This window comes from Daphnia magna, linkage group LG2, assembly GCF_020631705.1.
Source record: "Daphnia magna isolate NIES linkage group LG2, ASM2063170v1.1, whole genome shotgun sequence".
NCBI classification, from domain to species: domain Eukaryota; kingdom Metazoa; phylum Arthropoda; class Branchiopoda; order Diplostraca; family Daphniidae; genus Daphnia; species Daphnia magna.
The window spans coordinates 12865367-12886746 of NC_059183.1; the positions used below are offsets into that span (position 1 = coordinate 12865367).

General features: G+C 39.5%; 4 protein-coding genes across 12 annotated transcripts in view; all 4 read right to left on the reverse strand.

Annotated features, from left to right (window-relative positions):
• The window catches only part of LOC116917006 (paired box protein Pax-8), a 72707-nt gene extending 60463 nt beyond the window's left edge, over positions 1-12244 (reverse strand). For 3 of the 6 annotated variants that reach the window (XM_045169399.1, XM_045169401.1, XM_045169393.1), the window contains exons 1-3: positions 12090-12244; positions 10623-10836; positions 343-547 (exon numbers count right to left, since the gene is read on the reverse strand). The gene's annotated coding sequence lies outside the window, so the exon portion shown is untranslated. Of the gene's footprint in view, positions 1-342; positions 548-10622; positions 10837-11906; positions 12014-12089 lie in introns of all 6 variants that reach the window. The other 3 variants (XM_045169396.1, XM_045169397.1, XM_045169398.1) reach the window with 3 other exon arrangements.
• An 81-nt stretch (positions 12245-12325) lies between these two features.
• On the reverse strand, positions 12326-16408 carry LOC116917007 (maternal embryonic leucine zipper kinase). Of its 2 annotated transcripts, none has more exons than XM_045169402.1 (14): positions 16252-16408; positions 15882-16058; positions 15676-15826; positions 15501-15610; positions 15281-15434; positions 15041-15147; positions 14814-14969; positions 14555-14749; positions 14280-14484; positions 14064-14216; positions 13927-14005; positions 13566-13770; positions 13318-13421; positions 12326-13063 (listed from the first exon to the last, which is right to left on the reverse strand). In XM_045169402.1, the coding sequence occupies exons 2-14, from the start codon at positions 16032-16034 to the stop codon at positions 12877-12879; spliced, it is 1959 nt and encodes a 652-aa protein (XP_045025337.1). In that variant the 5' UTR covers positions 16035-16058; positions 16252-16408; the 3' UTR covers positions 12326-12876. The 2 variants fall into 2 exon arrangements, with proteins under 2 accessions (XP_045025337.1, XP_032778233.1); XM_032922342.2 differs by having other exon boundaries at positions 13566-13773.
• Positions 16409-16627: 219 nt separating this feature from the next.
• LOC116917005 (zinc finger CCHC domain-containing protein 7) lies at positions 16628-19541 on the reverse strand. 2 transcript variants are annotated; one of them, XM_045169392.1, is made up of 4 exons: positions 19263-19541; positions 17921-19181; positions 17637-17853; positions 16628-17573 (listed from the first exon to the last, which is right to left on the reverse strand). In XM_045169392.1, the coding sequence occupies exons 2-4, from the start codon at positions 19148-19150 to the stop codon at positions 16780-16782; spliced, it is 2241 nt and encodes a 746-aa protein (XP_045025327.1). In that variant the 5' UTR covers positions 19151-19181; positions 19263-19541; the 3' UTR covers positions 16628-16779. The 2 variants fall into 2 exon arrangements, with proteins under 2 accessions (XP_045025327.1, XP_032778231.2); XM_032922340.2 differs by having other exon boundaries at positions 19244-19541.
• Positions 19542-19853: 312 nt separating this feature from the next.
• On the reverse strand, positions 19854-21103 carry LOC116917008 (protein MIS12 homolog). Of its 2 annotated transcripts, XM_032922344.2 has the most exons (5): positions 20941-21103; positions 20756-20845; positions 20517-20686; positions 20246-20386; positions 19854-20193 (listed from the first exon to the last, which is right to left on the reverse strand). In XM_032922344.2, the coding sequence occupies exons 2-5, from the start codon at positions 20829-20831 to the stop codon at positions 19912-19914; spliced, it is 669 nt and encodes a 222-aa protein (XP_032778235.1). In that variant the 5' UTR covers positions 20832-20845; positions 20941-21103; the 3' UTR covers positions 19854-19911. The 2 variants fall into 2 exon arrangements, with proteins under 2 accessions (XP_032778235.1, XP_032778236.1); XM_032922345.2 differs by having other exon boundaries at positions 20517-20704; positions 20756-21102.
• Positions 21104-21380: the final 277 nt, after the last annotated feature.

A 21380-nucleotide genomic window follows, 5' to 3' on the forward strand; every position in this document is an offset into this window, starting at 1 on the left:
TTCATCCGCGTCCACCGGAACAGCCTACGAATCGAGCAACGCGGGCGGGCGGATGCCGACCAGTGGTCACTTCCGCGAACGTTCTTCATCATCTTCAAAGCCGCTACGACCGACCGCTAAACATTTTTCATTTTCGATGAGACTCGGCTCTTTTCTTTTTTCAAGTTCATTTCAAAACTGAAACGGATCAGCGCATTTTCCCGGAAAGAAACAAAACCAAAAAAAATATAACGAATTGCTTCTCTTCTCATCGAATTTTTTTTGACGTAACCGACAAACCGCACGTCTTACACGGTCGACAAAAGAGAAGAAGAAGAAGAAATGAAAATAATAGGAACTTACCAAACTGGCGATTGTTGTCCTATCTCCTTTTTGGCGCTGCACGGTGCGGTCTGGATGAATCCGGTGGGCCCAAAAATGTAGAGATGAATCACTTTCATTTTCCCTTTTTTGAGGGCGGGAAGAAAATGACAAAATTATCACGCGGGTTTGTAATCAGTCAGTCGTCCGGCACGACAACACATTGCGCAAGAACCGCATGTTCCGTCTGAAATTTGAGATACACACACACAAAAAAGAGAGAGAGAAAAGCGACACGTGAGTATAGTTTGGCATTGAACAAATTGAGGGGGGACGAATAGACCATTGAGCCTGAACGAGATTCCAATCTCGACTAAAGACATTGCACAAAATGCCGTGACCTTTAACTTTCGTTCCATTGCCTCTCCTTTTTTTTTTTTTTCAGACGAAAGAACGAGAAAGAGAGAAAAATTCCAAACTGGCAAATGGAATCGTTTTCTTTTTTGCTATGCCAAATAGAAAAAAAATCTAAAAGGAAAGGGTGATAATAGTTTCATAAAAAAAAAAAAAAAAACATTCCAGGGGACATTTCCATTTAGACGCCCCTCTCTCCTGTTCCACCTTTTCCTCCTCCTGAAACAAAAACGCAATTTTTCGGAAGGAGGAAAAATCCTATAGCGAAAAAATTCTTTTATCGATAGAAAATCGAATTGAGATGATTTTCTTTTTTTCGTTGGCTTTTCTTTATTTTTTTTTCAAGCATTTCCCAGCAGTTAAAAAAAAACAGAGAAGGGAAATAGGTAGGCTCGTGTAAGCTAGAAATATTACAGCGATGATGACGACGGTGGTCATTTCTCACTCCGGATGTTGTGGATACGTGTGTCTGCATTTTGGGTAGCCAAAGTTACAGGTGTAGTATGTGTGTGTGTGTAGTCGGACGTGGGTGACTACCTCGTCCTTCCGGTGACTGGGTCTCCTTTGTTTTGTTTTTTTCTTTTTCCCGTAATAAGGAGAGGATACACATAGATATATTTATTTAATTCATTTTTCCTCTTTTTCTGTCTCCTCGTACTTTTCTAACGAAAGAACAAAAGATAAAAATAAAAATAACTCGAGAGAAAATGTTGTTGAGTTTCTCGATGACGTCCAGACGGCCATTTTGTATTTTTTTCCTACGTCTTTTTGGTCTCGCTTGGCAGCTTCTCTCTACGACTTCCCATTGCCCTGATGCGTTTTCTCTCGTTTCCCTTTTTTTTTTTTTTTTAACTTCCACAATTTTAAATTCTCTAACTTCTTCTCGCTGCGCGGTGTGGGGTGTGCGCGGAAAATTTCCCATGGCACACGAACTCCATTCGGAATCTTTTCTTTTTTTTTTTTTTTTGTTAATTTCTTTCCATGTCAGGGTTCCAAACAAACCCCTCGAAAGTTTTGCAAAGAAGAAACAAACGATGGAAAGAAGAGCGCGCACGCTCATTTCAGTGTGAACATCCGTAGCGAATCATCGCTGTTGAAGTGTTCCAACAAAATGCCTTTCCTCCTCACCCCCCCCCCTTCTACACATCCTGCCCCACCCCCGCCCGCCTTTTGAACGCAAAAAAAAAAAAAAATTTCGGACTTGTACCGTAACGTTCAAATGATTGGTCAAAACTTTGAGTTACCTTTTTTTTTTTTTTTCTCTCACCGCGTTTAAATTGAAATTTAAAGTTCCCCACATTTTTAACCCTTGTAAAATCGTTTTCGGAAACTGGAAGGCAAGAGGAAGGAAGTGGCTCGCTATAGTTGATGGTCGGGAGGAAATGACGATGAAACGGCCTAGCGGGAAAGGTGTGGACATCGTCTCTCTCAGAGTACAACTGACCGAGTAAAGAAGAAGAAAATTTAAAACTTATTCCCACCAGTCCGCAGCGATTTGTTTGTTTTTGTTTTTTTGTTTTTTTTTAAGACTAAGGAACTATACTTTACCCCCGGAATTAAGTTTCCTTTTGCCCCCTTTCCTAATTCCATGGAAAAAGAAAAGAAAAACCCAAATCTGAAAAGAAATTGAGAAAAGGTGCGTAGTGTGTTTTCTTTTCGGAAGCGATCGTTTCTGAAGCCATTTTCACAACGGAACAAGTCCGCCCCCCCCCCCTTTTTAGAGTCGAGCTGGAAAACAAAAATAAAAAAAAAAAAGGCTAAGAGGAAACGAGTCTGCGTGGAAGTGGAGAAGGAGGGGGGGAAGTTGTTGAGGTGCTAGAAGACGCCGCATGACGCCGTGGAGCCGTCCACGGTGAGGAATTCCCACCCACGCACGCCACACTTCTGTTACGGCCGATGCGCTTCTCTTTTCGTCCGATTTTGTTGGGTTTTTTATTTTCCTTTTCTCGCTCATTCACATAAACATCCACCCATTTCGTACACACACCTACACACCTATAGGGTAGTGCAGGAACAGGACATCTCTTCCTTCCGTTTCGCATCCCCAAACACACAACGTCCGACTGACCGTTCCGTATCCACCACTTATTTTATTTCTTATTCGTTCCCCTCTTTTTATATATTTATTTTTTTAAAAACTTCTTCTTCTTCTTCTTCTTTTCATATACCAACTGCCTAATTAGTCCGCGGCGCTTCCCGTCTAATTGAGGGGGTAGGCCAGAAGAATGGGAGGGGGGTGCATGTGTCCAGCCCCGGACGCCTACACAGCAGACCGGAACCGGTCAGTCGATATATATTTGGCCAATTAACGTCGCAGGCTCTGCCATTTTGTGTTTTGTTTTTTTTTTTTTTTACATTGGGGGGGGTTAGTCTATAGTGTCGAAACAAGAGACTCGCACAGCTTGCACGATAATTGCAAGCAGGAAGGAAATCTGAGAAGAGGGCAAGGTTAATTGAGGTTCGAAAATAAGCAAACGTAAAATAAAAAAAAAAAAAATCGCAGCCGGCGAAATTAGGTGATGGAATTGCGTTGCATAACGAGGATGCGGAACAAGTCCATCCGCACCAATTTCAAACAAGCTCAATACGATATTTTCAAATAGAACGTAAATGACGTCATGGTCGTTTCTGAGATATAAGCCAGACACGATGGGATCAATACCAAGAACAACAACAACAACAACAAAAATTAGACAATTGAAAGAGTCAACAATTCGGATTTGTTTTTTTCTCTATTGTTTCCCATCCGAAGCCATTCCGTCTCGGTATCGAACTCGAAACATAGAAACAAACACCTTCAATAATACCATCGGTTATGGTTTTTTTTTTAACGTAATCAAATGCCTTGTCCACCCCCACCTTCTCTTACAGTAGTTGCCCAATCTTTATTTGGCATCGTTTTAACGATTCGATTCAATGATAAAATGGATAAAGAAAACGACCAGTTCATTGTCTGTGTTCATTCTTTGCCATTTCCAAAACAAAATGTCCACGAGTCGATGGTGATTACGTTGTTTCTTTCAAGTGTGCGTGTAAATTGGAGAGGACGACACGTGCAGGACATCTTTTCGGCCCTGCCACTTCAGCGTGTGGATCACCGTCCATTTTTGTGTGTGTGTGTCGTTAATCGCCATTCAAAGACAAGCGTCGCTTCTCGCACCTCAAAAAAACAAATGACTCACGAAAAACAAAAGGTGCCGATGTGTTTCACGCCTTTGGTCACAATGCCGATTATTTAAAGAAACGGATCGCTTAAACAAGAAAGAAAGACACACACACTTTTCATTCCTGTCAGCCCTTTTCCCCCCGTCTTCTTCCTGTCCGGTTCGTCTGCTAATAACTTCTTTTATGGCTAATGTGTGAGAAACGATCTCCTTTTCTTGTCACACACACACACACACACACAATCTTGACTAAGGAGGGAAAAGGAGAAAGATAGCCACACATCTAAAAAAAAAGAAAAAAGGAAAAACTTAAAGTCCACCATTATGATTGTTATTTTCGCTTGCGTCATTACGTTTGAGAAAAACCAAAAACAATTTGCATGTTTAAAAAGAATGTTTTGTGGCTCTGAAAAGAAGTCGATATCACACAGCGTTTGGAGGCAAGGGCGAAAACGAACTGATAAACCAAATAGGTAGCCAGTCATTTCACAAAATATTCATAGCCCTTTGTTTGTTTGTTTTTTTAAAGCTTCCAGCGGTCAATAAAAGTCAATGCAAAAAAAAAAGAAAAGGGAACTAGACCACCGGCATCACAAGTTCTAAAATCTCATCGGCACCTTCAATTCCTTTTTCGCTAGTCTCTTCCTAAAAGGACATCTCGTTTCTTTTCTTTTATTATAGATCATTAAAAAAATGAAAAAAACAAAAAACACAAAACAAATAAAAAATAAATCGATTTGAGAACTGCTAATGTGTGTACAAAGTACGACGTTGATGAGTCAAACAAAAAACTATGACCGTAGATACGACATCCTAGGCTTCACCTTTCTGCCAACGACAAGGTTACGCAAATAAATTTCGGGAGTCATAAATGTGAATGGTATTTTTAGAAGGGATTCCAAATTCCCCTCCGAAAGAATGAGTACAGAAGTAAAAACATTTCATTGCAAAGAAGAAGAAGAAGAAAAGAAAAGAAAAAAACGATACGAGAAAACAAAGAGCAAGTCTTTCCAGCCGTAAACCAACTGCTTAATAAAAACAATTTCCCTTTTCGATATTGGGGTCTGCATTTTCGACGATTTTTCACGCAACCCTTAATTATTATTTTATATTTTATAGCAAACAAATTCCTTGCAGTTGCATTTATAATCATCATCAATCCTTTAAACAAACAAAAAAAGACAAAAATCCGTTTCCAGTCTAAGGAAACCTCTTGCGGGATCACGCCGACATCCGACTGACAATTGGACTCTAATGCGCTGCGTGATTTCCTCCTGCGTAACGTCTCCCTTTTGTTTTGTTTTTCGTCATCATAATCAGTAGAGACATCCTGTGTCGTAAACAAAAACGCAAACGATATCCAACTTTTTTGTCGCGTGTTCTTTATCCCCCCCTCTCGATAACTATAATGGCTAACAGGCGGCGCTGATGATTCGCCACGGGGGTCGCCCGGGTCACGCCAACAATAAAGCATCACGCCCCGAGTCAAATCAACGTCAGACGTTGAAAATGACTCGATTTTTTTTTTTTTTAAATTCTTATTTAAAAACGGAACTGAGTAAATCACCGACCGGAAAGTATTTTTTTAAATTTTTTTAGAAAGAAAAAAAAAGATGAATAATGAAATACAATAATGTACGGAATACAAAAAAAAACGCAGGTGGCCCTCTGTATTCTTGAAAAAAATTAATGTCAGTCCTGGCCCTAAAAGAAGGGCACAATATAATGGAGGAATGACGTCAAACAACATCAGGGAAGTAAGCTTTGATTGCTAAGTTCATTCAACTCCTCTTTCCAGAGTTACTTCCAAAATAAAGACGAGTCTAACAAGACGCAAGATTCAAACAATAGAGAAGCAGGCATCATGTTTTTAATCAAATTTTTCAAACAAAAAATGGCCTGGCTCGTGTCATTTTAATGAGTGCCCTGAGTACGCGTGTGTTTTTTCTGACAAAAGAGGAAAGACGCAATCTTTTTGTGCGCATGGTATAGAAATATAATGAAGACGGGCGTAGCGCAGGAGACGCCCTAACCCCGGACGATTTCGGACGTCAAAGCGCAACGTCGTTCAGCTCGGCCACTGTCATATCTCGAATTCTCTTCTTAAAGAAAAAAAATTTAATAAATAAATAAAAGAAAAAAAAGAAAAGAAAATTCGAAGACTACGAAAGAACAGGTGCATTGCATAAAAACAACACAGGAAGTTTCGGCTACCCCCTTCTATCTTGTCCTCTATCATTTCCCCTTTCTATCTTACGTGTCTACTTTTCTTTCTATTTCGGCCATGGCACGAGTCTCTTTCTACGTCAAGAGAAAAAAAAAAAAAAGAAAAAAAAATGTCATCCATCCTCAAGTTCCGCTTCTTTACGTCATCCCCTTCGACATACGTGACCGTCGTTTTCGGTCTATTTTTATATCGTGTGCCCCATCTAAAGAAAATTCTTTCCCAAACCATTTCAGCGAGAGAAACTTTCCAACAAACAGAAGGAAAAAATAGAAATAAAATAAATAGATAAATAAAAAATGGCCATCGCGCAAGGTCGTCCGCTTTGAAGCGCGGCTTCGCCGGATGGCGAAAGAAGCGAATTTCTCTTGATAGCGCAACACGCAACGACGCTGGCCACCGAACGACGGCTGCCTCGCGTCTAATGGCCAACATTTGGACATGGCAATGTTTATCTTTTCTCTTCATTTTTTGTTTCTTAAAAACCCACCACCTACGAACAAAAAAAAAGAAGAAAGAAGACAAAGTCCAACACTGACCGCAGCCACAAAACTTGGCGATTGAATAACAGCCGGGGAAAAAGAAAAAAATAAATTACCCAAGAAACTGGCACTTTTGGGGGTCTGCTCGCCATGTGAGATCCCTTTTGTACATATAACTAGCAGCACCTTGACTCGGAGGCCAGCAACAAGAACGCGCCATACCTGTTGGTGTGTACCTGATCCCCCACTTTACATGCCCTTGTCTGCTCTTTAACAACTGTAATGACGGGGGGAGCTCGTAGGTAACGATGCCCTGCAACTCTTCTGCGGTCAGCGGTGGCGGCAAAGTTTTCCTTCTTTTTTAAGGTAGTGACCTTTAAACCTCTGGTTGGTTGGCGCGTGCCAGGCTCCTTATTTTTTTTTATTTGTTTCCTAGTGTCCTCTCCATCTGCCGCTTTGACCGCAACCCACCCTAAAAAGGTTTTTCCCCCTAACCTACCTCTAGGATAGAATAAACACATTTAGAAGAAGAAAAAAAAATAATAATAATAAACGATTTCGCTTTGGAATCATCTGCCCATTGCGAGAATAAACGGAAGAAACGATGGGATAAAAAAAAAAAGAGAAGCGCAGAGACTTTGCGGCGGAAATGCCACAGATGGGAACTCGTGATTGCCCCCTTCATTTTTAAAGATCGTGAATCAAATAAAACCACACACACAAAAAAAAACAAACAAGAATAGAAATACGCGAGAGAGAAAAAGGACAGAGGATAGATAAGACGTAAAACAAAAAAGAATAATCGCGCTGCCAAGGACCTACACAGCTACTAAACTGGGCCAAAGATGGACAGCCGATGCGCCGATAGAGCGGCAATTCACGTTCAAGACTTTCTCGAAATACTCTCGACATTCTCGCATGGCAAGATTTGCCCTTCTTCTCTCCCCCTTTGAGAAAATGATATCAATCGTTTCACATTGCTTATCATGATTGTCCTGTTAAGGACAGAAGATTGGGAATGAGTGAAAGAATTGCAAAGCGATGTAAATGACGTAATACTTCAGGTCTAAAAAAAAAAAAGAAAAGAAAAGAAAACGTTGGCGGGTGGTTTATAGGCAAAATTATGTGGTCCATGCCAGTGGTAAAAAAAAAAAAAATAGATATACATTTTTGGACAACTGCAGCGAGCCCTAATCGGCGTCAAAAGGGTCAAGAAAAGCAGGTGTTGAAGGCACGCGCTGCTAATATTGTGACAGACGGGCAGCTGCTTTTTTTTTCCCCTCGATTATCCGGTGTGGACGTATATTCTTCGAGCTATCCGAGTTGATCATGAACACAGACTGTGTCCTTTTACTTCAACTCGGCTTTTAATTTTTAAAAAACAAAATGCTCTCTTTCCCTGTGGGCATCCATTTCGAACCCGCAATTAAGCATCGCGCTCACGCCAGCCGCTTCCAGGTACGGCACCACATCCATCGATCCAGATGGCCGAGCTGCAAATGTGGGACGTATGACTGTCAAGTTATCCTTTCTGTTTTCAAACAGGAACGCTTTTGCTTTTTATTTTTGAAGAGTAAGTGGCGCTAGTAGCGACAAGACCCAAGACCGGATCGCGGATGAATGTAGTAAAGACGTCAAACGGGCTGAAACAAAGACGGATGCGATGACGTAAAAGCAACGAGATGACGCACACGATGAAACAAAAGTGTTGTACGGACTACGAGGGTATCTATGTTCATCGAGCTTAGCGCCTTAGCTCGCCATACTTGCAACATGAAAAGCGAAACAAACAACAAAAAAAACGGGCAACAGAGAAACCCAACTTAATTTTCTTGTTTGAATAATGGATCTTCAACGGTTCGACACAATGGCCAGCAAGTAGAAGTTTCAAACAACAACAACAAAAAATGTTCTAGAGAAAAGACGGCGGGAGAGACGAGATACGGAGCTGTACAAAAGTCTTTTAGATTTTTTGGCGTGAAAGAAGTTAAAAAAAAAAAAAAGAATACGAGAGGCGCCGACGAGAGTGAGAAACAGAGAATCTGGAAAATTATTCCTCCACGAAAAAAAGTTACAACAACAAACGATACGGTTGGCAGAACTCGCTCAGCTTTGCTTACGATGACTCCCGAAATAAGAAATCAAAGTTGCTATTCTAAACTTGGCGTTGACAAAAGCTCTCGGAATTTTAAACCGTCTCCTCCTCCTCTAGAAACAGCTACACTTGAAAAAAAAAAAAAAAAAATCTCAAATGAAAGACAGAAGGATTTAAAAAAAAAAAAAATCTCAACGAAGATGAAAAGGAAGAATGAAAAGAAGGAAATGAAGAAGGTTGGAAGCGGACAAAGCGGGCCGTAGGAAAGAATACCTTTGCACCTGTCTTTGGTTACGGGAGCGCAGAACGGATAACAATACAAGAAATTCGAAACTCGAGTAGCTTCTTTTGTTATTGGTTAGTCACTGTAACTCGGCCGGGACTGAGCAGCCATTGTTTCACGCAAACAACTGACCATCAAATAAACGCCAGTAAACGGACACTCTTTAGCCTGGCTATACCTGTATACTTGCCCAGATACTCGTCTTCTTTTCTCTTTATTCTCCCCTAAAATTCAAACAGACAAAACCCTACGAATAAATTCAATGCCACCTCATTCCGAGTTTCTTGCTTATAGCAGTTGCTGCTCCTGACGTCACAGCACAGATTGAATTACCCCACGCTCAAACAGCAATAATCAACATCGGGTATTGTTATATGCCGTCAGCAGAAAACAAAGCGATCGACAGCATTCGTTACGGAGAAAGAAAAGAAAAAAAAAATAAGGAACAGGGTTAAAGACAAAAATGGCATGTACGTCAATGACGTCGGTTGAAAATGATTTGGAATATTTTGGATGAAAACGGGCCTGCCGTGTGTTCAAGAGATAATGGCCGGAGCAACTGGGCTTGCAATTGAATTATGACTAATAAAACAATTTGAGCGCTCTAGATTAGAAAACAAAACTTCAACCGTGTTTTTCTTTTTTTTCCCTTCTTTTTTCCCCCTTTTTCTTGCTTGTTTGTCGTGTGATTCCCATAACGAAAAGAACAAGAAAGCGAAAGAACACTTATAAAGGACCTTTTAAGCCTCTATCGTCTTCTTAGATACACGAAAAACGTTCAGCTCAATGGAAGCAAACTCGGATTGTTCTAGCCAGATTTTTCTTTCTCACTCTATCCATCCGAGTTCGAGCGTCGGTGCCGAAATAAAGATTGACGTAACCGTGAGAAACCAGGTGGGAAAACAGCATTCTTTTCTGCCTCTCTTTATACCTTTCTAGCTCTTTTCTCCCTGAAAAAAAAAAAAACAACGTGTACACAAGGAAAAACATCCCTAAAATCATTTTCCTTGCCAAAAATAAATACACAAAAGAAGAAGAAGAAGAAAACAAAAAAGAAATCCAAATAGAATCCAACGGCATAAAAGTTAAAGAAGGAAAATCGAGTGACGACGTTGAGTTCTTTTTAAAAAAAAAAAAAAATCTTCACTGCGTTTTGTTTTAAGCTTTCAAAACCGAAAATATGATCATAATTTAAGAGAACACAGTTAGTTCATTCTCAAGCGGTTAAAAGAGGGCACGGACGAAAATGGGAACCCCCTATTTTTTTGAAACTTTTTGAAACGCTTCGCGTAACTTGATGACAACAGAGGTCGGCAACCGTTGCATATTGAAGCATTCAATTGAAGGCTTTAGCGGCCCATTCAGATACAAGGTAAAGGCCGCGCACAGTTAGGTGTGGACGACCGCTACGTACCACTCCAGTGAACTCGATCATGTTTCTTTCTTTCATTTTTGTGCCGACACTAAAATCATCACAAGGCTGTTTTTTTTTTTCTTTCTTAGGAGCTACTTGATGAGACTTCTGAGTATTCCGGAAACCAAAAATCTTTTTTTTTTTTTATAACTTCATCGAACAAGTTTGTAACAACAACAACAAAAATGGAGGGCTATGTCGGACCTATTGCTAAGATGAAGAGATGTAATGCATTGTCTAACATACCTTATTGTTGGCGACATCTGGTCCACCCGATGACAATTCATTTTTTCCCTCTGGTCTCGGCGTAATTTTGAGTTCGTTTCTGACCGATGTAGTGCGACAGTCGAAATGGGTCCAATCTCTTTTTGATATCACAAAAGAATTGTCCAGCCGAGTTAGATCCTGCAGAGCCGCAAAGATCGGTAGTGTCCACCTACTAGTTCTCGTCATCCGATAACTGGAAAGAGAAACAAAACATAAGAAAAAGAAATACGTTAAGATAAACAGAAATATCCCAGGGCCTTATTTTTTTCTCACTGGAAAAAAAAAATGTTCACAAGATGACAGACGACGCGTATTAACAATTTGACAGCTTCATTTTACGGTTGTAGGCACACGCCCTCAGCCAATAAACTCAGAATGTCTGAAGGCACATGGTGGCATCGATATGTCAATTATAGTGAGGTGGCCGTGCAGAGGGGACATCTTTCAGATTGCACGGGAGAGTTACTCTATCGAAATGGTGAGAATTTTGTGTCGTCTAGAACGCTGCTCACCAAGTGGGACGGAAAGAGCTCTGACTACTCAACTAAGCAATCTGACTCAGTTATGTAAGATATCTTATCGATTTAAGTGAAATTCTCTAACCAGAGCTAGTTTTTGGGTTAACTGGAACAGTTTGTACCTATTTTAACATGCAAGGTCAGGAGATTCACGCCGTGTGTCTCTCCACTAATGAAAAGGTATCATACAGTGATGTTACTAGCTATCAGTATTGCTTGTCTCAGGACAACTTAATGCGAATCATTGCTTTTACGAAGTGTCATGGCCACGGCCTCTGACGTGTTAAAGTTCAGTCTGTGATCTCAAGTCATGTGGCAAGAAACATTCAAGGGATAAGTAGTAATAATTGGCAAGACCACATGAATTTAGAGTTTTTAATTAAGAATTTTTTCCATTATGTGAGCATGCTGAGTTGCTGACTCTGTTTTAATGGTCAGTAATATTTAAGTTGAGATTTCTTGTGAGACGATATAGAAATTTTGTACAAATTTCATATTCATCCTTTTACTTGGAATTGGCCAATCTTTTCTGTTCCTTTTTTAGAGGCTTATTTTTATTTCCTTATCCCTTGTTGCATTCTGTTTACCACATGGTACAAGATGAGCCACTAATGGTGAACTGTAAAAATGCCAAAATGAACTTAGCCAAACAGGCATCCTCTTTTGCTACTAAGTTTAACACCCTCTGTAAAAATGGCAATAATTATTCAACTTCAGAAAGGAAAGATGGTTACAAATGCCTTACGATGGAACAAATTTAAGGTTATTTCGAGCTCACGTGGCCAGGTTTGCTGTTAGCAGAAAAGACTTTGGGTCTTTGCTAGTTCAAATTTTTAGCAAGAAATGGAGGGGCTAATAATTTTTATAACATTGTTGAGCAAGTTAGATTCTCATTTTTAAAATTACAATGATTAACAAAAATAATTACCTATAGTCGTAGACGTACTGTGCATGGGCTGCTTCAACCTTTATCACGTTTGGTTCTAATTTGAATAAAGTCCTTTAGAAATTGGTTTTCGCCATCTAGCGTCAATATAACGAACAATTTTAAACGCGACCTCTCTTATTGATTTTTGAAGTCGCACTAACTGTTCCACGGTTTGAAAGACGCATCTAACAAAAAAACACGACAAACGAGCAAAATGGAGATGGTACGCAATCTGATAGAGTATAATAATATATTCAGCATCACTGTAAAGTAAACGACAAAAGACAGCGCATAAAATCCAGAAACTAATGGCATATTATCCAATTCCGCGCAAATACTTTTGGTTTGTTTTCTAAATGTTGGCATTCACTACATTTATTATCGTCATAAAGAAGAAAAAAAAAGAAACGTTCGAAGCTAAGAGATAAATGAAATGTAAGTAATGCTTAATGTACACGGTACCACGTTAACACGACCAAGAATCTCGTCCATGAATACAAATCAGTACCATTTTTACCCATCACCTTTCTATCGACCAAACGGTTACGCACTAAAATTGAAATCACAAGTGTGGGCAATATTATGGCATTTGAGGAAACGGGGGAAAAAAGGTTTTCTTAAAAGTCAAGAAAAGAACATCAATTTGGAAAATTAAAATTCGTTAAAGGCAAGACGGAAGAATGAAAACGTAATACGTTGTCCTTTTCTAAAATGAAATCAACATATGGGGAAGAATAATAGTGTTTGATTCAATTGCATGTTACTACCGTTTTGTTTGGTGGCATTTTCAAGCGGATGTTTGGATGGAGGCCATACGAAGAACTTCCTCGCAAACGCGCTTGTAGCACCAGGCATCACCTTTCAATCGTTTTCGGCGAATGCCGACCACGTCAACTCGCGGAATGAGACAGACTTCCAATTCGAAAGACAACTTGGCTCTGACGCCTTCCGTGATCCTTCCTCGTAACGTGTACCTTCAGATAAAATATAAATATTAAGGTATCTGATTATTGCACGGAGTACGGTGATAGTGAATCAGTTGGCCCTTGCAACTCTCCACCTATATACTCTAGCTTGCAAGCCACAAGATCAATCAGAAACCCCTAAGTTATTGTCCACCTCGATAGCCTGGGGCCTTTTCTAATGTACGAGGATTATTTTACGACAAGGCGTGATATTAAATCATCGGAAATGCCGATCTACAAATGCAGGTGCGTGAGAAACTCACCCTTTCTGTTTAACAGGAATGCCTTTGCTTTGGAGTGCTCTGCGTAATTCCGACAAGACGAAATCAGGATCACGGCTGGATGTGGTAGAGACGTTGTAAAGCGTCTATATCGAGGAACAAAGAAAATGTCATTTAAAAAAGGATAAAACAATGCAAGGGCAAAAAGATTTGGCGATGTTGGTTACACTCGATGTTTTATGGCTCTTCCAGACTCGGTGTTATGACAGAGTCCATGGCCCATGCAGTACCTTATTGTCGACTACATTCGGTCCGTTCGAAGCAAATTCCGTTTCTCCTAAGCCACGTTGCAGCTGCCTCCGACGAGGCGTAAGCATTAGGCGAACGCGGTCTAGTCCTCGTTCAATACTACCAAACATTTTTCGGGCTGATTTAGATCCTGCAACTCCACTTCGCTCAGGAGTATCCATCCAACGATTTTCATCATTTACTCGGCTACTGAAGTAATAAAATACGATCAAATAAAAAACTGGCTTTGCGCGTTTAACTGAGTATCTTATAGTAATAGAAGTAGAATATAAGTCTTTTTTTGTGTCCGAAATCCATCGACAGAAATGGGCGATTGTCACGCAATTCAGGGAGAACTATTACCTCCTTGGAGTGGCAGGAGTTTTTGATATGTCATCAAGGGCACTGTCCATAGAGCGTGACGGCGAGAGTTTTGAATGATCTGAAGAAAAAATTCGTAGTTTTAAAACGATAATGTAACTATAAAATGATCATAATACCCGGGGATTGTCGTTTAGTTTTACGGGATGGAGTTGGAGCCACAGATACTGGCTTGGCGAAAACATACTCCGATTCTTTCTCCTCCAAAGGTCGCTTTTTAGCCAAAGGTGTCATATTGCTGTTGTGCTGATGGAAAAATGGAGGCTGTGTTTCTGCATGAGAAATCCCAGCTTAGCAAACGAAACAAATCAAAAGCCAAGGGGGTTTCTAAATACCGAGGACGCGTTGGATGATGTCACTGATGGGGCTTCCTTGCCCGATCGCCAAGAGATCCACGTCATCTAGTCCTCCCTCCAATGATGTATGCATAGTTCGAGGCGAATTTTTAAGAGAATCGCGTCGAGTAAGATTATCACCGGCAGAATTCATTTCCTCCATCAAGTTGCGCTTCAATCCCGATACTGGAGTTCCAGGTATGCTCTGAAAACAAATCCGAAAAAGGGGTTACATTTCTAAACACGATGACTGATTGCCTCGTCATTTACAGTACCTGTTGGTCTCTCATTAGCCTAACTGATTTTGAAAGCTGTTTACGCTTCCACAGAAGCAGGTACGTTGCTGTATTATAGTCGTAGGACCAATCGGACAAAATAGCATGCATCGCTTTTCTTGATTTACCGATGGACACAGCCATTTCAGTTACGCATTCGTCATCAAGTTCTTTAGTTTGATAGATACTTTCCCACTGAAAGACAACATGATAGTTGTGAACGATATTTTCATGGCTTTGATGGATACAAAATACATACTTGCACGTTATAGCTTGGATTGCAATCTTTAGTCACCCAAGGGTGGTGTAATAACTGGGCAACCGTGATCCGACGCTTAGGATCTACCTGAAGAAGCTGATCTAGCATTTCCATGCTGGATTCACTTAACCATTCTGGTTTTTCGTACATGCCGCTCTACAAGGTAAGCAACAAAACTTTGAGTTATACATATGATTTAAAAAAATAAAAGTTGTGCAAAAATTTACTTGAATTTTTCTATAAAGTACAGCTATATTATCGTCATCGAAAGGAAGATAACCACAAAGCAGAGCATACAAAAGGACACCCATGCTCCAAATGTCTGCTTCGGATCCTATAATGACGATCAAATTTGAATAGTAACGTGCGGCAATTATATCCCAAAATAACCAATGAATAAAAAAATTTTTGATTGTGGAAATTACCCCCCGTAGAAAATGTATCCAATGATATAAACTGATAGTTACCTAAATAGCATTTCCCAGAAATCAACTCTGGAGCAGCATATGCTGGCGAACCACAACAAGTTTCTAGATGAGAATTCATCCCACCTTTTGGTTTTGCACAAAGTCCAAAATCTATAAGTTTTAGCTGTTGGTCATCATCTAGCAGCAAGTTTTCCTAACAAAATCAAACAGATAGGTTGTTTAAAAGAGTCAACATAAATGTCCGTGTTGCATGAATTACCGGTTTCAAATCACGATGCGCAAATCCTTTATGATGTATGTATGCAACAGCAGCAACAATTTGTCTGAAAAAGTGTCTTGCTTCATCTTCCGTTAACCTATCTCTTTCAACTGGTTTTCAAACAAGACAAAAATAAGAAGTTTTTTCTATTAGTTTAATTAATATAATACAGTACCAATATAGTCAAATAATTCTCCATCTGGGCAATACTCAAGTATCATAAAAATCTTGGCATCAGTTTCAATTACTTGAAATAGTTTACAAACATTTTGGTGGCTGAGTGATTTCATAGCTTCAATCTCCAATCGTATCCGAGGAAGATCATCCTGTAACATAATAATCATTCTATTATTATTCTCAACATTTATCTAACCTACTTACTCCTAATTGCTTTTTATCCATTATTTTTATGGCCACCTTTTCACCTGTGAGGCAGTGTACACCAAGTTTAACCTTGGCAAAACCTCCACTACCAATTGTATCATACATTTCGTAAAAGCCATCTAGAGCACAATATGATTTGATTGGCACCATTGTCTCACTTTAAAAACGTCAGGCCTGTGAAGAATAAAACCATTGCAGTCAATTAGAAATGCTTCTTAAGAATACTGTTGATTTTCAGGCTGGCATGCTTGTGAAGTGAATAAACAATGATCTTCTTAAGTTATAAGGCCATAAATTTGAAATTCAAAATAAAGCACAGTATTTCCTTGTAATTTGCGTTCATAAAGAATAATCAAATATAACTTACACATTAAAATTTGATTGACTTCTTCTCAGCCCTTCTCTGCCAAACTGACTTGTCGGCTGTTTCAATTTTTAGATTCGAACAGTTGAGCTATTTGAAAGTGAACGACCAATTGGAAGACGGCGGAACGCCACCTAGGGTAGGAATGTAACACTGCATTAAGACATTTTCATAAAGAAAAAAAAAATAACAATTTGTTGGCAATAGAATGTAGAGTTAATGATTAAAGGACTAAATACAAAGAAGTGACACTTAATGCCTATAATTCAAATTTTAAAAACCGACTAATTAACCCAGGGTGGCCAGGGGACCTGCCTCAGTTTGATTTCCGATTTCATTGACAATGAAAATAGAAGTGACAAGAATAGGCGGACAGAAATTCGTTGTTCGATTTGTATTAACAGATGAACTAGGTGAATAAAACCAAAATATTTTATGAAATGTATTTCCCTTTACAACCAAAATCAATTGTCGGCCTGAAGATTATATTTCCTCGTGCAAATCCTAGTAAATTTTGTCTGAGTACAACGACTACACGCCTCCAGGCCTGGCTGACGCTACGTCCAAATAACTGACGATAGAGTTTACAGCAGAAAGAGCGTTGCCATTGGGGAGGTTGTGTACCATAACCTCCCATTTGTTCCCCACTTGGCACGACGTGATCTGAACACGGTTTTTGAACTCTAACTTTGCCAACAACCTTCCTGCGTTACGCTTCTCTTTCTCATTCAGATTGACCCGGATGCGGCGGTGCATGTGTTTGCCGTCGCGGCTAACGTGGTTGATATCAACGAAAGATACAGGACAAGGCCCAACTTTGGGAGCAACGAAAATTTTCTCTTTCAGTACATTATTAGGAATTTGGGATTTCGGCTCTTCTTTTGCGGGATTTTTCCTTGATTCAGCCTTCTTTTTAAAGGTTATCAGTTTCTTGAATCTATTTTTTGCTTCCTTGGTGTCACCGTTCCCTGAGAACTCAACTACCATCCGACCTTTCTTTGGTTGCTTCCGCCAAGATATTTCTATATGCTTCAATTCCCGAAAGATTGTGTTTCTTGCTGCTTGCAGTGCACCTTCACTTGGTTGACGATCATGTGGCATGGTATAAGTTTGGCGTCCTCCTTTTCGAGGGGATTGAGATTGCACATTGTTCCCAACGACCCAAATTTCCTTGCGATCTTCACTAATGGAAATCGAAGATTTGCCATCACTAGTGACGCTATTAAGGAATTGCCGTGGGTTTTTATAAGAGAAAATGGTAGGGTTGGCAGGCAAGTACTTGCTCCAGCGTTTTTCGGGACAATCGTGGACAAGGTGACCACGACCTAGAAATGATTTAAAAACAATGGATACAAAAAAGTTTCTTACAGTACGTTTACGACGTATACCTGCGCAATTGCAGCAGAACAACTGATGGCTAGGTTTTAAAGTGTTTCCTGTGTTATTTGGTTCTTCAGATTGATTCGAGGTTGTTGAATGGTAGCGCCTCCACAGATCGGGACATTGCTGAGTGACATGCTTAGAACGACAGATCATACAAATAATATTTTGCTCGCGACGACATTCAGGACAGCACTCAATAAGAATTTTGCTTGGCCGGCCACACTGTGATGAAAAATAAATCAATAATTGCAAAGCAGATGTTCAAGTATCGGGAAATTGCATGACTTACACCCAAACACATTTTATTTGGACAAGCAAATTGCTTGTGTCCAAGCAATCCGCAAATACCACAACTAATAACTTTCCTAGGATCTCTGCAGTCCTTAGTGAGATGATCCCACTGACTACAGTTAGTGCATCGCATTTTAGCACTCTTTCCAAAGTAACGATTTCTCTGTAAGTCGCTTCCACGACGATCTTCGATATCCAAATGCCAGTTGACGTTTTTCGGAAGAGATTTTAAGATTGCTTCCAAATCTCTATCAGACCCATCTCTATCATAGAATTTTATCATCTCTGGTGTCCATTTTTCACTAGAATACTTTTCCCAATTCAAATTAGAGCTAGAAGAATTGATGCAAGTCTCTAGAGTGCTTCCAATGTTCGGTTGATTGACGTTCAACTTAATATTGACTTTATCATAGCCACTTTTGTGTAGTTTCATGATTTCAATTTCAGAGTCAGATGAATCTGGTGATGAGTCTGGTGATGAATCCAAATACATACATGAAGGACCTGGAAGCGGATCAAGCACTGTAACAGAACTGTCAGATTCACTGTCTTCAGGTGATGATGCACTAGAATCAACAGGTAAGGAGATTGAAGCAACTTGCAATTCCCTGGCAATACCTGATGGTAAAGATAAACCTCTTTTGGTGACATTCAGTTTGGAAGATTTGTTGATGGAGGCATATTTTGAGTCTTCCTCATCTGAAAGAGTAATAACCTCAAAAGGTTTTTTCTTCAACTGACTTGATTTACAGCTTTCTTCTATTATCAAGCGTTGAGAATAGGGATTTCTTTTCAAATCATATTGTTCTTTAGGTTTGATATTCCTTAAGAAATCCTGTGGTTTATTTTTGTTTGTCACTTTTGTTTGCTCCATGCATTCCAGATGCTTGATTGTTTGCTCATCACCTATATTGGATAGCAAACTTACTGGAGGAATTGATATAAAATTGGCTACCTTTGGCTGCTCTACATTTGGACTTGCTGGATCACTGTGGACAGATTCAGTTTTTGCATTGTTACTACCATCACCAAATATAGCAGCTTGTGTAATTAAAGAATTGTTAATGTTATTTGTGGGATTAAGGCAATATTCTTCCTCATTTGAAGCATGGTGAAGCATCCCATACAAAGCAACTTCTAAATCTTCCCGAGCTTCTGAATCTAATTCATCTATACTATGGTAATCTGAAAGCATACTGAAATTTGCTCCGTTAATTTCCATTTTCATCGAACCGAAAATTCCAACGATGTAATCGAACCTGGAAACAAAAAATTGTTGGTAACTTTGTTGGTTGCTCTATTAATAATAAAATGCACTAACTTATTTATTTATTGAATACCAATTGGCATAATAACGATGAAGGTGTTTCAGTCTGAAAAGGGGAATTCACGTGGCAAGAAGGAAACAAGTACATGAGAAACTTTTGCAACAAGCAGACGACAACAATCAAGACGAATATGGCAACATTGCCACTTGGTAAAAATCCAACCACTTCGTGATTCATTCAACAAACAACAAGAAACAACGAATTGTATAAGAAATTAAGAATTTCACATTAGTTGCTTCAATTCAACTCTCTACTACCGGCTAATTCTCAGAATACGTTAACCTACTTGGGAAATCCCGACACCGCATAATGGATCCATCATCCATGTTTAAAACTTGATAACCAATAGGTTGTAGCGCCTCGCGCGTCCGGCGTCCCTCATAAACTATTTCTTGGGTACACAAATTTCGCTAAGATGCTGGAACTGAGACTATCTATAACAGGTATTTTTAATGTTTAATGTAATTTTTCTCTCATTAAAAATAAAACTATAAATTTCAAAACATTTTCTTGGGCATTTTCAAATCCACTGGCAAATGTTGGAGATATGTCAAATTCCTGCGAACGAAGAACATATGGCAAATACCAAAAAAAAATTGGATATCGGTAATCAATTGAGATGTAATTGCCCACACGAAACAAAAAATAATCTGAACGAATATTAGTTTGTTTTGAACAGTTCATTTTCTTTTGGGCGGTAGAGTTTATTTGTGTCCTTCGTCTCTGTCGGAGGTGCCGATTCTTGCAAGTCCTTTAGCTGAGCTCTACACCTCTCAAATTTCGCAAGGATAAATTCAGAATTTTCTTTGATGTCCATTGTTTTGTTTTCCCGTAAAACCTTCTGGGAAGTAGTTTCAATTTCAAGGGCCGCAGCTTTAAGATTTTCGTGGGTCTCAGTTGCTTCTTTTAATTTTCCTCTAAAAACTACTTTTTTGTATTTTTCCTAAAACAACAAATTTATTCATCAGAAAAATATCAAATGTAAAATGTAATACCATTTGGATATCACTCTTGATGCTCTCTATTTCTCTGAGAATCTTCTTGTGTTCTTTTTCACTATGTTTGGTTCTTTGCGCTGCATCTTCAGGCAAGAGTACATGGTCAGGAACCTTAAAAATCACTTCCAACATAAACCTCTATTTGAATTTTACAAACAAACAATCAATGCATGTATGAGTACTGAAGTTGTAATGTTCAATTATTCCATCTTTCTTTTATGTGTTTTAAGGTGTTGATTTCTCTTGAAAATTGGAAAATAATGCATACTTCAAGCTTGCTGCAGATAGGTTCAATTTTTTTTGAAAATCTTGATCTTAGAAGATCTACCCCTTTAGCAATATCTTCTTTGGGAATATCTTCAAAGACAGAGCTTTCCAACAATGATTTTTCCATCACATCCATACACTCTGTAACAGTTGAGTCCAGTGTACCGATGACTAAATGTTAAGTTAAATCTTGACTTTAATTACAGGGTTAATGTTGCCGTAACTTCGAAGCCTGCTTACCAAAATCAGTAATGGTTTTTTGTGGGTAATTGAGTAACTGGGTGGCATATTCCATGGAGGTTTTTGTCTTGTCCATGATGATTCTATTCCCTAGAAGATACTTATCAATATTAGTTCAAAGTCATCAGCCAATTTTGAGTTTCAGTGCAGAAAACGATTCTTCTCTTCGCTTTTATGTATCGTACCAGAAGAATGTTAGAACGTTATATTCGGCTGTCAGAACGAAACTGTTTGAATGAACACTGTTGCCAGTTAGACATTGATGGGGGGACGTGCAGGCATGGTGTAAAAGGGTCTTTCTTTTACCATTGCGGCATAGCCTTCTATAGGTCCCTGAACGAGATGGAGTTGCAACTGAATGCGTAAGGCAAGTTGCACTACTAGTGCAGCACTAGTATAGCGAATTGAGCTGCCTATCTCTTGCTGCAAATTGAGGCCAGGGACCTGAACCCTACCAGGAGTTGTCGTCATGTTTTGCCTGACAGCGTTCAGGCCCCTGAACGAGATGGAGTTGCTTTTACACAATGGTGCAGGTGCCGAGTTGCCGTTACTTGCTGTTGCCGACTGCCGAGTGTAGGGTTAACCAGCTTACTAACGGAAGGTACTGGCGCGATACACATAGAAT

What these genes read in the sequence shown, in the direction of transcription:
- LOC116917005 (XM_045169392.1), bottom strand. Translation starts at nt 19,150, where the DNA reads ATGAAAATGGAAATTAACGGAGCAAATTTCAGTATGCTTTCAGATTAC. An exon ending in CAAATAAAATGTGTTTGGGT is followed by an intron (nt 17,854 to 17,920) that starts GTAAGTCATGCA and finishes TTTTCATCACAG; the next exon opens with TGTGGCCGGCCAAGCAAAAT. An exon ending in GTTCTGCTGCAATTGCGCAG is followed by an intron (nt 17,574 to 17,636) that starts GTATACGTCGTA and finishes AATCATTTCTAG; the next exon opens with GTCGTGGTCACCTTGTCCAC.
- LOC116917008 (XM_032922344.2), bottom strand. Translation starts at nt 20,831, where the DNA reads ATGGACAAGACAAAAACCTCCATGGAATATGCCACCCAGTTACTCAAT. An exon ending in AAAAACCATTACTGATTTTG is followed by an intron (nt 20,687 to 20,755) that starts GTAAGCAGGCTT and finishes CTTAACATTTAG; the next exon opens with TCATCGGTACACTGGACTCA. An exon ending in TCAAGAGTGATATCCAAATG is followed by an intron (nt 20,194 to 20,245) that starts GTATTACATTTT and finishes TTGTTGTTTTAG; the next exon opens with GAAAAATACAAAAAAGTAGT.
- LOC116917007 (XM_032922342.2), bottom strand. Translation starts at nt 16,034, where the DNA reads ATGGTGCCAATCAAATCATATTGTGCTCTAGATGGCTTTTACGAAATG. An exon ending in TACTTTATAGAAAAATTCAA is followed by an intron (nt 14,970 to 15,040) that starts GTAAATTTTTGC and finishes CTTACCTTGTAG; the next exon opens with AGCGGCATGTACGAAAAACC. An exon ending in CATCATCCAACGCGTCCTCG is followed by an intron (nt 14,217 to 14,279) that starts GTATTTAGAAAC and finishes TTTCTCATGCAG; the next exon opens with AAACACAGCCTCCATTTTTC.